This window comes from Euprymna scolopes, chromosome 26 (genome assembly GCF_053919585.1).
Source record: "Euprymna scolopes isolate OS-2025 chromosome 26, ASM5391958v1, whole genome shotgun sequence".
In the NCBI taxonomy this organism is placed as follows: Eukaryota; Metazoa; Mollusca; class Cephalopoda; order Sepiida; family Sepiolidae; genus Euprymna; species Euprymna scolopes.
The window spans coordinates 931951-945520 of NC_136507.1; the positions used below are offsets into that span (position 1 = coordinate 931951).

At 35.4% G+C, this 13570-nt stretch overlaps 1 protein-coding gene across 1 annotated transcript in view; it reads right to left on the reverse strand.

The window, feature by feature from the left end:
* Window positions 1-274: 274 nt before the first annotated feature.
* The window catches only part of LOC145247883 (TATA-binding protein-associated factor 172-like), a 303920-nt gene continuing 290624 nt past the window's right edge, over window positions 275-13570 (reverse strand). The window contains exons 30-31 of the mRNA XM_080109494.1: window positions 1449-1540; window positions 275-654 (exon numbers count right to left, since the gene is read on the reverse strand). Of these exons, the coding sequence (XP_079965620.1) occupies window positions 396-654; window positions 1449-1540 (351 nt within the window). The 3' untranslated portion in view covers window positions 275-395. The remainder of the gene's footprint in view (window positions 655-1448; window positions 1541-13570) is intronic.

Here is a 13570-nt window from a genome sequence, read left to right on the forward strand (position 1 = left end):
ATTTTACCAATGTAAGTATTGCAGCATAAAATACTACAATGTTTGAAAATTACAAAATCGGTTGAAAACCAACTCATCTTCAATGTTATTTAGAAGAGATTTATGAAATTTTCAAACTCCAGAATAAGATGAGATGAATTCCTGTTGAAATAAAACAGCATGTCTTACCAGCATTCTCATAGAATTACAATTTCTTACAAAAATTACAATGTTGCAAAGTGGACACAGTCATTTCATAAGAATACTCTTTATCTAGAAAATAAAAAGTCACATCAAGTTGACATATATTTTAATAGTTTTATACCTGAAAAACAGTTTTTTTTTCATAAATACTATGAAAAAAAAAAAAAATATAAAAATGGATATAAAAACGAGGTAGAGTGGGGGTGGCAGTATCAAGTTGCAAGTGATTCAATGAATGAATTCAAATTGTATTCAGATTCATACTGTTTCTCATCCCACAATTCACCAAGATCGTCTAAGATGGAGTTGAGGCTTTGACGTTTACTGCTACTTTCAGACTTTTCTTTAGTAATGAGACCGTCATTTCCAAGAATGAATAATTCAAGCAACTGGTTGGTTCCCATTGATTGCAGGGTAGAATTATCCTGACTGATAACTGTGTTAGCTATAGTCAGCTTAAACTTTTGTAAGCTGAAACAAAAAGAAAAATAGGTTGAGAATTTATTACAATACAAAGATGAAATAACTTTTTCTGTTTTTTTTAACTACAAATCCTATTTTGCCTTCAGTGTCAGTTTGTATTTCTTATGTTAGCAGAAAACAACAAAGTGCTCAATCATGTCATACAAGAGCTAATATTTATTATTTAAATGCTATACATTACTGTGTTTTCTGGAGATACTCTAGTTTCATACATTTGGTCATCCTGGAATTAGGAAAATTTTCAGACTGCAAATTTTCAATATAAATTGAGAGTAACTACTCCTACATAAGTTTATTCCAAAAAGTTTACCCCTAAAAGAAGAGAAAAATAAGCACGCCAAAAATTTACTCTCCTTTCTTGAGTAGAGAGAAGCTTGTTGAACCAGTATTAGACATTTTGAAGTGAATAGAAAACATCAATAATTACCAGACTTGGGTATTTTCACCAGCCCCTCTACACCAAGATTGATCACTATCGGGAGTATTGCAGCTCAGTATTTCCTTAATTCCACAATGACCACACTGATGAAATGTAGGTATCTCCAGCAGACACAGTATTTAAATAAAACAATATATTAGAAAAAAGAAAAAGAAATTAATTGGGACAAAATAGAAGTATTAATTGTAAAAACTGTATATGTGTAGACTTTTTACAATCAGGTTTTAAAAAACATTTGATGTACAAAAGTAAATTTTATATTTATTTGAATTAAAATTAAAAATTATATTTACCAAGTTCGTTTATTATAAAGTTTTTCTAATAATTATTGGGAAATACTCACCCCATAATTTTTTCTTCTAATGTTCCTCGAGTAATTAATCGATAAACATTAACAACTTTCTTCTGACCAATTCGGTGAGCCCTGTCCATAGCCTGAATAGAAAAAAGATAAAAAGGAGTTTTACTCATGCTTTAGAAAAAATGTTTAGTTCTACAAATTGCATAATGGTTGACAATCTTATAAACCAATCATTATCATCATGTTCAGTTTGATGTTTGGCATGTATTTGATAGTTTTCAAATATTAACTTTGAAATTAACCTATTTTTTAATTATTCCTCTTTCTCTCACGTCTATTTTTATCACTTTCTATCATACTTTCTTTGGACTTCCCTTATGAACTAACCATGCTACAATGACTGCTGGTGTTTTGCTGTTCTTTTTTAATATGACTAATGGGAAAGTCTGTCACACGAGGAAGAGAGAGCGCCAGAAAAAAAAAATATATATACATATATGTATATATATATTTGTCTTCACAAGTGACAGCACAGTCCTGAACAAATTAATTCATGCAATTTTGAACACTACCGTCGAATTGACACGCCACTCAGTTTCCCGCACACTGAAAATATAATTCGGCGAGTAAGTTTATCGGGCACTGCTGGAAGGTCACTTCCATGCTGCCATAACAGTTTTCCGTGCTCCTCCTGGACATGTAATCCCAATATGCATGAGCCCAGTCTCAGCTGTTCTGGGGTCTTGCTTTCTAGACCAAACTTCCCCAAACGTTTCTTAACATGGGTCACAGAACACATACTTTCATTCACAAAAATGTCATCAGCATACGAAAACGTAGCCGTGTTTATAGTCTCATCATGGCTGAGGATGGTATTAACAATGGCCCGCATTATTAAAGGGACAACATTAAGCCCAAGGCAGGAAAGACAATATCGCTCTCCCTTGATCTCTACTGTTTGGTTGATGGGCAGAAATCAGAAGCCCACAGTATTAATGCTGGTGTCCCTCAAGGGTCCATCTTGGGCCCAACTCTCTTCCTGATCTACATCAATGATCTCCCAAAACACATACTTAAATCATTCGTTGACATCTATACTGATGACACGACCATCTATGGCAACACATTAAAGGCTATAAATGACAAAGTTCTCTCTGATTCTCTCTCCTCTGATCTTGAGCGCATGATACAGAAGAGGTGGTTAGTTACTTTTAATGCATCTAAAACCAAGCTTCTATCATCAATGCTCTGATCCCCATCTGGTATCAATTGAAATGAATGGCTCTCATCTTGGGGAGGCTCCATGGTTTGACAAGCTTCTGTGATTGACCTTAACTCCTGATCTGAAATGGAACACGTACATCAAATTTGTTGTAAAGGTCGCTGGAAAAATGGTGGTTGGTTGTTTTTGTTTTACGGCATATCAACCTTTTTCAGGTTATTCAATGCCGAATCTAGTAATTTTGAGGAACGATTTTTAATGGAGTATATATATTTTTTTAAGTCAGAATCTATTTAACCCATAGTTGGGACCCTAACAGGTACTACCACTCCGGGTCGGAGTGGACCTGGGAGCAATGGCAATTAAAGGGTGGCTCCACACTCCCCAAGGCCTACAAGGTGGGGCCTCACCATCGAATATAGTTTTAGGTCATATCCAGGGTTCTTTTTAAATTTTTTTATAGAGGCCAATTTTTTTAAGATATGAGAGTATGGTGTGGGGATTGTTTTTATCAAATAACTCTTTAATATTGTTTTCTTTGTAGAATCGATTTCTTACGGTTACAAAATCAGTACATTCAATTAATGTGTTTGACTGTGAGTAGTGTTTGACAAGGTATACAGATGGGTTGGCTTTCTTTTTTTTTAGGAGATATGAGTGGGTTTATTCTTGTTAGTTTGACTTCTTTTCTGTCTAGTTTCGTATTTTGTTCTTGTTTTTTGATTTTTGGCATGATTTCGTGAAATTTATTGTTAGGGTGTTAATTCCAGTAGGTTTGCCATTTCTCTGTTGTATATGTGTTGATACGTCTTTTTAGATCTATGTATGGAATTTTAAAATTTGCATCGATTGGGAGATTTAAGGCATTTTTTGCTATTACCTTTAATACCGGAATGGCTCGGTATCCAGCAGAAAATGATTTCTTTTTTACTGTTTAGTTCAGTTCATTTTTGGAGTAATTTTGCGATTAGGGGGTTGTCCATCTTTTTATTTTTAATCGATTTTAGAGTAGATTAGAAGTCTGAAAGGATTATAAATTTTTTTTTTTTTGTTATTGGAGGCGAGTTTGAGAGCTAGGATTAGAGCATGTATTTCAGCACTGAAGATTGAGGTTTCTTTTGGGAGGTTTGATTGTTTTTTGATTGATTTATTAAGTATTGCTGCACTGGCTGTTGCGTTATTTTGTTTAGACCCATCTGTATAGATGTGTGTGTGGTCTGGATACTTTTCTTTGATTTTATCGAGATCATCATAAGATATTCGATGAGTATGTTTCTTTTCATATTTACTTAAACTTAGGTCGATGTTAGGGATACGATTTTCCAGGGAGGGGTTTTAAGTAGGACAGTTTCGTGAATTTTAGTTATGGGCAGACTTGCTTCTTTGGAAATTGATTTTATTCTAAGTCCAAAGGTTTTCATTGCGTTTTCTTTTTGGTCGAAAAGGTGTTTACGGTTTGGATTTAAAATGCTATTGTGTGCTGGGTTTGTGGGGTTGGCTGTAAGTTTTGTGTAGTATTTTAGACCAAGGTTTTGATTTCTGAGCATTGGAGGAGTTTCATGTGCTTCTGCATACAGGATTTCTACAGAGGGGGTTGGAAATGCTCCTAGTGCTAGTCTTAGTCCAGAGTGGCATATTGTGTTGAGGGTTTTTAGATATGACTTTCTGGTGGATTAATATATGAAGCTACCATAATCTATGTTTGATCTAATTAATGCTCTATATAGTTTGAGTAGTGTGTTCTTGTCAGCTCCCCAATCTGTATGGCCGATGACTCGTAGGAGTTGTAATGCTTTATTACATTTGATTTTGATGTGATTGATGTGTGGAATGAAATTTAGTTTTTTGTCAAAAATGATTCCCAGGTGCTTGTGTTCATTTACGAATGGAATTTTTTTTGCCTTCAATCTGTAAGGTTGGGTCAGGGTGGAGTTTGCGTTGGTTACAGAAATGGATGCATTTTGTTTTAGTTTTGGAGAATTTGAAACCATTTTTAGTTGCCCATTTATTAATTTTATTTATGTTATGTTGTAGTTTTCTTTCAATAGTGTGAGTGTATTTAGATCTATAGCTGATTGAGCAGTCATCTACATATAAGGAGCTATGTATATCAGAAGAGAGTTCTTTTATAATGTTATTGATTTTTATGTTAAAGATAGTTATTGATAATATGCTGCCTTGGGGCACTCCTTGATTTTGTGGGTCTGATAAAGTTGAGTCTATGTGAACTTGGAAAGATCTGTCTGTTAAAAAATTTTTTATGAATTCAGGTAATCTGCCTCTTAGTCCGATGTTGTGGAGATCTTTTATGATACCGTATTTCCAGGTAGTTTCATATGCTTTCTCAAGATCGAAAAAAACAGATGTTACGTGTTCCTTATTGATAAAAGCTTCTCCGATATAATTCTCCAGGTTAGTGATGTGGTCTATACATCCTCGATTTTTTTGATATCCACACTGGACTTCAGAAATTATTTTGTTGTCATCTAGATACCATATAAGACGGTAGTTAATCATTCTTTCGAACGTTTTGCATAGCCAGCTTGTGAGAGCTATTGGTCTGTAGTTTTCTGGGTTTGATGTATCTTTTCCCAGTTTGGGTATTGGTATTATTGTTGCATTTTTCCATGAAGTTGGGAAATCTTTTTTTTCCCATATCTTATTATAAATTTTGAGAAGGAGTTTTAATGATTCTGGTGGAATTTCTTTAAGGAAGCTGTAGTGCACTTCATCTGGTCCTACAACTGAGTTATGGGATTTTTCTATGGCGGTTTCTAGTTCATTGAGGGAGAAGATTTCATTGTAAGGCTCTTGGTTTTTGGAGTTAAAGTTTATTTTGTTTAATTTTCTATTTTGTTTCCCAGTATTGAGTTTTATTTCTATCCATGAGGCTATTTAGTTTTCCTCTATCATGTTTCTTAAGTACTTGAAATTGTCTATTGTAGTGTTTTGATGAGTTTCCGGCAAAGGTTTTAGCTAGTGTGTTAGCAATATCTTTTTTATCAGTTATTTTCTGTTTATTCGTGAGAAGGTGTTTGATTTGATTCGGATTATATTTTCCAGTTATTTTCCTAATCATTTCCCAGACGGTTTTGGGTTTAGTGGTGATGTTGATTTTGTTGACAAATTGTTGCCAGCAGGATCTTTTGCATTCTTTGTTTTTCGAGTTTTAGCTCTTTGGTGTTTGTATTCTATTAAGTTGTTCGTTGTGGGTTGTTTTTTAAATTTTCTTAAGGCTGCCTTTCTCTGTCTAATGGCCATTTTACATTTTGGATTGAACGATGGTTTTTTTTTTTTTTTACAGGAGGAGAATTTTTGGGTACGCATTTTTTGGCTATTGTTATGAGTACTTCCGTGAATTCTTCTATTGTTTGGATTTGATGTTCTGTTAGTTTTAGTGAACAAAGTTCTTTAAATTCAGCTCAGTTGGCTTTGTTTGTGTTCCACCTGGGTATGTGGTTTTGGATGGAGTTACAGTAATTGATTATAATAGGGAAGTGATCACTTCCACAGGGTTCTTCATAAGTGCTCCATGTATAATCCAAGAAGCTTGATGGATCACACATAGTAAGATCAATGGCACTGGTTGATCCGTTTGTTGGATTTAAGTATGTGGGATTTTTTTGATTGAGAAGGCACAAGTTATTTCTGTTAATTAATTGTTCAATTTTGTTTCCTTTTGAGTTTGTGACTTCGCATCCCCATAACGTACTGTGGCAGTTAAAGTCTCCTAAAAGAATGAATGGTGAAGGTAGTTGTTTTATTAAATTTTCTAGTTCATTTTCATTTATTGGTTCATGAGGAGGGAGGTATATTGAGCAGATTGTGATTGTTTTGTGTAATGTGATTTGAGTTGTAATTGCTTGGAGATTTGTTTTGACAGAGAAATTGCTTTGAGGTATGTTATTCCTTACAAGAATTGAGGTGCCTACATTAGCACGAAGGCCTGTGTTATGGAAATAGTTGTATTGTTCATAGTTTGGTGTTTTGAAATCGTTATTGTTTTGTAGGAAGGTTTCTTGTAAGCAAACAATGGCTGGGTTGAAGAGTGAGATAAGTATAAGAATTTCATTATAGTTAAATCTTATTCCACGACAATTCCATTGGATAATTTGTTGTGTTTTATTTCTATCCATGAGGATGTTTAGTTTTCCTCTATTTCCATCTCTTTAGAAATAGAGGGTTTATCTTTTGTTGGAGTTTGTGTCTTTGGTGAAGTGTTTTGCTGGGTTTTTTCTTTTTTTGTTTGGATCTGGACGTCGATCTAGATCTTGCTTGAGATTTTGCCGTTTTGGCTTCTTGTCCATTTTTTCCCTCTTGATTACTTGTGTTTGGTTTCTTTTTTTTTTATCTAGGATGTTTTCGGTTTCCATTTTTTCTAGAATTTGGAATCTATTTTGAGTGTCTATTGTTTGGTTTTCTTCTTTTCTGGAACGTTCTTTATTTGCTGTTTTATCATTGCTTATGTTTTTATCAATTTCTGGTGGTTGTTTTCTTGGTTTCTGTGATAATTTTTTTAATGGTTCTGTTGTTGATGGAATATTATTTTCTTTGTTTGGATTTGTTATTTCTATTTTGTTTCCCAAATTTGAGTATTTTTCTTTTAGGCTATTTTGAAATTCTGGCAATTCTTTAATATTTAATGTAATCAGTTTTTTTATCAGTTCCCTATATTGACCATGTATTTAATTATGTTGGCATGGTTTAGTTGTCTTTTTTGTCTCAGCATATGTGTTGTCTTTCATGTACGTCTCAACTATTTTTCTGGCTTCTGGAAAGGTTGTGTTTTTTTTTTGTACTTTACTTGTATAATTTCTCTTTCTTTTTGATATGTTTTGCATATTTTAGAGAAGACCGGGTGATCTTGTTTGCAGTTAGCACATTTCACTTCATTTATGCATTTTTCTTCGGTGTGGTCAGGCTCTTTGTTGCCGCATTTTCCACATATTTTTATCCTTTACAGGCTTCTCTATGATGTCCATATTTTTGGCAATGGAAACATCTTAATGGGGCTGGGATATATTGGTCTACTTTTACATTTAAGTAGCCAATTTTTATTTCCTTAGGTATTGTTGATTTGTTAAACGTTAATATGTATGTGTTGGTTGTTATTATTTTATTGTTTCTTTTTATATTTATGCGGATGTGGTTGATTACTTCTTGTTTTTCTAATTCAGTTTTTATTTCTTCTTCAGTTGCTAGCGATAGTTCATAACTTTGAATTACTCCTTTCGAAGTGTTTAGTGTTTTATGGGGAAAGACTTTGCACTTGTACTCATGGAAGTTCTTCATTTTGAGTAGAGATTGAGCATCTCTAAGATTGGTTATCTCAACTAGTAGATTTCCATCTTTTGTTTTTTTTTTTTTTATCATTTTTGGTTTACTTTTTGTGGATAATGTCTTTTCTAAAAGGTGATAAATTTCCAATTTTTTTTATTTTCGATTAATTCAATAAGCAAGAATTGTGGGAAGTTTCCTTCGTTTATAGTTGGAGCGGTTTTTCTAGTTTTGAATTTTTGTTCTTCATCTGAGCTTGAAAGGTCAGAGTCAGAGGAATGGTTTCTTTTAAGGGTTTTGAGGGGGATGCTTTTGTTTTTATCAGCCATGGACTTTGGGATTTATTTTTCATTAACCACGCTCCCTACCCACCTCGGAGTCCAAAATTGGGGCATAGTAAGGGGGAAACCCATTCGCCTTGACCATGTTGGGGCTACGTGGAGGATATACTCTTTTGGTAAGGAGTTCTCAAGCAAATAAAAAAAAAAAGAAAAAAAAAAAAAAAGAAAGGTGGGAGTACCTTTAAGTTTTGTTCTTTGTGTAGTAGCTGGTACTTTGGGTGTAAGTGCTAGGGCTTGCCGTGACTGGCCAATTGGTCAGATCGGGCCTCTCTGACCGCCCGTCTAGCCGAAGTAAGGGCTGAAGTAATGTGTTGCAGTGCCTAGACTTTTATGCACCCAGGTCTAGGTTAGCTCAATCACCAGGATCACGTCCTAAGGCATTACGGGTAGCAACCCACGGCTAACTGGTTGCCCCATTGAGGGATTATTATCCTCTGGAGGGGGGCAGTCGGCTTATTCTAGTGCCCTACCAACAGGGCAAAAAAAAAAAAAAAAGGGGGAGGCGATGGGGTTGGTAAGTAGGGAAGGAAAAGGAAAGGAGAGAGGAAGGGGGTTGTTGTTTTTGTAGAACATAATTAAGTTTTACAAAAGAGAATAGAAAACAAAAACAGAAAATCGATGTAGGTGCATTTTGTCTCAGGAAGCCAATAGACAGCCTGATCTGGTAGCACCAGGTAAAATGGTGGGATCCTTCTACCGCTCCAGTAGATATCTCACTGCTGATGCAATTCTCTATCTATATAAAAGCCAAGTACATCCAAGGATGGAGTATTGCTGCCATATCTGGGCAGGAGCTGCTAAAAACAGCCTATCCTGCCTTGGCAGAGTACAAAATAGACTTCATAGCCTAGTGGGGGGGATGCCCTTTTCTTTTCTCTGCAACCTCTCTCCCACAGAAGTGATGTTGCGAGTGTCGTTTTATCGTTATTTCCATGGGAAGTGCTCGTCTGAGCTCCAATCTCTGGTCCCACCTTGCCAATCTTTCATGAAAAACACCCATCTAGCTGAAACCACTGTCAGTAATTTTCCCCACTCTTTATCTGTGCCTAAATCAAAACATAGATTTCATGAACAAAGCTTCTTTCTTTAGAAGTGCACGCCTGTGGAACTCTGTTCCATTTGCTTGACTACAACTTGGATGTCTTCAGTCCAACATAAACAAGCTCCTGATGAACTACCTCCTTAAGTAAGACACTTTATAAGATCTACATTACTAGCAATTACTACAATATTATCCCATTAATTACTGTACACGCAATAACCCTTATCCCCGAGTGGCCTCCGGGCCTTGATAAGTGGTGACTTCCTTGTAAAAAAAAAACAACAAAAAAAAAAACAGCCACAGAGATTTGTCAACATGACAGCACTGTAATGTTTGGTCCCTGTTGTCACCATTCCCTCAATTTTTGTAAGCAAACATCTGCGTTGGCAATATGAATGTCCACATACTTATTTAACTCCCGATAATGCATAATGGGCCGCACTTCTGTTTCTGCACAACAGCTATGAGGAGGATTAGACCTTTTGGGGGGGGGTCCAAGTTTGTTCTCAGCATATGGCAGCAGCCAACCATTATCAATCCACATCTGCAGTTCGCGATCATATTCCTCACGAATTGGTGTTGGGGCTGGATACTCTGCAAGTCTATTTCTCAACGTAAGTGGAGTTTGATCACCAGTCCATTTCCATGATGTGACCCACTTCTGAATGTTCTGTTCATACTCTGCAGAGAAGTCAGGCTCGGTGATGGTGATAGCAGCGAAATTGGTCTTGCTGAAATGTGGGAAGGTCACCTCACCTTCACTAGACAAAGCTACTCCTCCTAGTCGCTTGATTGCATCCAGCCCAAGCAATAAATCAACACCTCATCAGTCTGTCCCATATTTAAAAATTCGGGTAATCGGTCATCTTCCTCTCAGTACATCATGAGTAAGTTGTTGGAATCTGTGCTAAATAGAGAAGTGGTCAATCACCTCAGCAGAAATAACCTACTCAGTAACATGCAAGATTATTTCTGTTCTGCTAGATCTACAGCTGAGGTACTAACTGTAATATCTCACAGGATTAGTGAATCTCTCGACAAGGGCCTCATTTTGACATATTATAGGCTTCTGATAGGGTATGACATAAAGGCATATTTCACAAAATCTCCAGCTATACCATAGCTGGAAATGTGGTCTCAAATATTAAATCATTTCTATCTAATGGGCTTATAAGTAACTGTACTAATAAGCCCATTAGATAGAAATGATTTAATATTTGAGACCACATTTCCAGCTATACCATAGCTGGATATTTTGTGAAAATTCTGCTGATGAGCAGAAATCTAAAGCTCACAGTATTAACACTAGCGTCCCTCAAGGTTCCATACTGGGCCCAACTAGTTTTCAATCATCTCTCAAATCACATTCTTAGATCATTCGTAGACTTTTCTTGCAACACTTTAAAGGTCGGAAATGACCAAGATCTCTCCTCTAATCTTGAGCACGTGGTGCTATGAGAAAAATGCATCTAAAATCAAGCTTCTCTCTTTCCATCATCAACGCCTTGATTCCCAACTGGCTCCAATTGAAATGAATGACCCTTGTCTTGAGGAGGCTCCATGTTTTGACAAGCTTATGGGTTTGACTTCATTCCTGATCTGAAAATGGAGCACATATATAAATCTGTTGGCAAGGTCACTGAAAAAATGGTTGGATCATTCTATTGCTCCAGTAGATATTTTACTGCCGATGCATTTCTCTACCTGCATAAAAGCCAAGTATGTACTAGGATGGAGTATTGCTGCCACATTTGGGCAGGATCTGCTTGAAATATCCTATTCTGCCTTGACAGTTTAAAACCGACTTTGTAGCTGATGCCCTTTTTTCTTCCTAAAACATTTTTCCACAGAAAAGACAGTGTTAGCATGTCTCTGCTCTATTATTTTCATGACAAGTGCTCATCTGAGCTCCAACCTATGGTCCTTCCTTGTCAAACTTTCATAAAATATACTTATTTAGCTAAAACCACTATCACTAATTTCCCCCACTCTCTAGTGGTGCCTAAACCTAAACATGGATTCCATGAACAAAGATTCAGTCCTAGAACTGCTCACCTGTGGAACTCTGTTCCACTGGCCTGCTTTCCAACTGCTTTACAATATGGCTATCTTCAAGTCCAACATAAACAGATTCTTGTTGAACTGTCCCCTTAAGTCATCAAATTATACCAAATTTCCACTACTAACGATTACTATACTATTGTGCCAATAATTACCATACACTCATTAACTATTATCCTTGAGTGGCCTCTGGGCCTTGATAAGAGGTGAAAAAAATCTCCAAGAACTCTCATCCATTCTTTCAACATGGTAATACCATCAAAGTCTCCTGTTCTGCACACATCTCCCTATACTGTCCAAATTTAACTTTCCTCTGAGCTCATAAACTTGTCTTCAATGCTATTATTGCACATCATTCTTATATTATTTCTCTTCATGCAAAGCATGTCATCAATCATCACAGGCTTGATTTTACTTCTGTACATTTTCACATTACATGCACATGCCTGAGAAGAATCTGTTAACACTTACTCTATCCACTCCTAATTCTTACATTCATTAACACCTGCTACTTCCTGTGCTCCAAGTTAATATTCTAAATAGCTTAAACATCCAAAAATACTTTTCCCACATCAGAATTCTCATCCATCTCCATTGTCTTATACTCCATGCACACAAACTGGTTATCTCACCCGAGCAGTAGTTCAGCTGTGTTTCTTGTGTATTCAAATGCTAAAAGTACCACAAAACTCTCTTTCCACAAACTAAGCATAGGGGGTGGGGGCTTTCTAACTACTGATCATCACTTTTGTCTTAGTAACATTCTCAGTAAATTCCTATAGGATTCTTACAAGTTTTTAATTAAACAAGTAGATCTTTCATTATTTCATAAACAGTCTTACAGAAATTTGATACTTTTGTGCTTAATATTTTTATGAACTTCTGCGCAATCATTCATCATTAATGAAATTTTTTAGTGGTGAATTAAAGCAATTACTTCTTTTATGAGGTTGGTAAGAAAGTTCTTGCAGAATTTTTAATCTTGATTTCAAATAATGTAATTTCAAATAAGTTTTCGTTATAATATCTTCACTTTATATATCATTTTAAAGAGCATTTATTGCCCTTTAAAATGATATATATTATTGTTTAAACTACAATTGTTTTATAACAATTATGTATTCTTTTCAGAAAATTGAATACAAGTTGGAGAAAAAGAAAATTCACACAATTTTCTTATTTCTTATTTCAAGCTAGGCCGAAAAGCTGCTTGCGATATCAACAAAGCGTTTGGTATAGGAACCACTACTGAATGCACAGCACAATGGTGGTTTAAGAAATTTCATGATGGCTACGAGAGTCTTGAAGATGATGAGCATAGTTGTCGGCTTTTGAATGTTTACAACGATCAATTAAAAGCCTTAGTTAAAGCCAATCCATGCACAATTGTTCAAAAACTTGCTTCTGAATTAGATGTAACATACACAACGATTTTCAACCATTTGAGAGAAATTGGAAAGACAAAAAAATTTGATAAATGAGTGCCTCACAGATTGAACGACAACCAAAAGAAATGCCATTATGAAGTATCATCTTTCCTTCTTTTACGCAACAAGAATGATGCATTTCTCAACAGGGTTGTGACTTATGATGAAAAGTGGGTTCTTTACGACAACTGGCAACACTCAGCTCAGTGGTTAGATGCCAACAAAGTTCCACAACACTCCCTGAAGCCAGAATTGCATCAAAAGAAGGTCATGCTAACTGTTTGGTGGTATGCAACCAGTCTCATCCTTTATAGTTTTTTGAATGCAGGTGAAACCATTATGGCAGCAAAGTACTGTAAACAAATTGATGAAATGCATCAGAAACTTCAACAACAATACCCAGCAGAAAAGGTCTAATTCTCTTCCATAACAATGCCCGATGTTACAGTTTTTTCCTTAGTCTAGAGGTTTCGGAACACAGCAAACATATCAATGAAAATAAAAGAGTAAAAAAAATAATTTGAAAAGAAAAATAAACTTTCATTAAGAAAGAAAAAGAAAATTAAAAATAGTAAAGAAAATGAATGGTGTTTATAATCTATAGTGTAAGGGAGATAACTCTTTTCTGGTTATTTCCCTTTAGATAGAGGTAAATGCATCTAACTAATGTTTGTTCTTTGATCTAGAAAAATCTACATTTACCAGTTTGTTGATGAAAGAGATTCTTCTCTATATCTTGTTTGGTCCATCGGTTATTTTAACGACTCAAGTTTTCTTGTGTTTTCCTTTTGGTC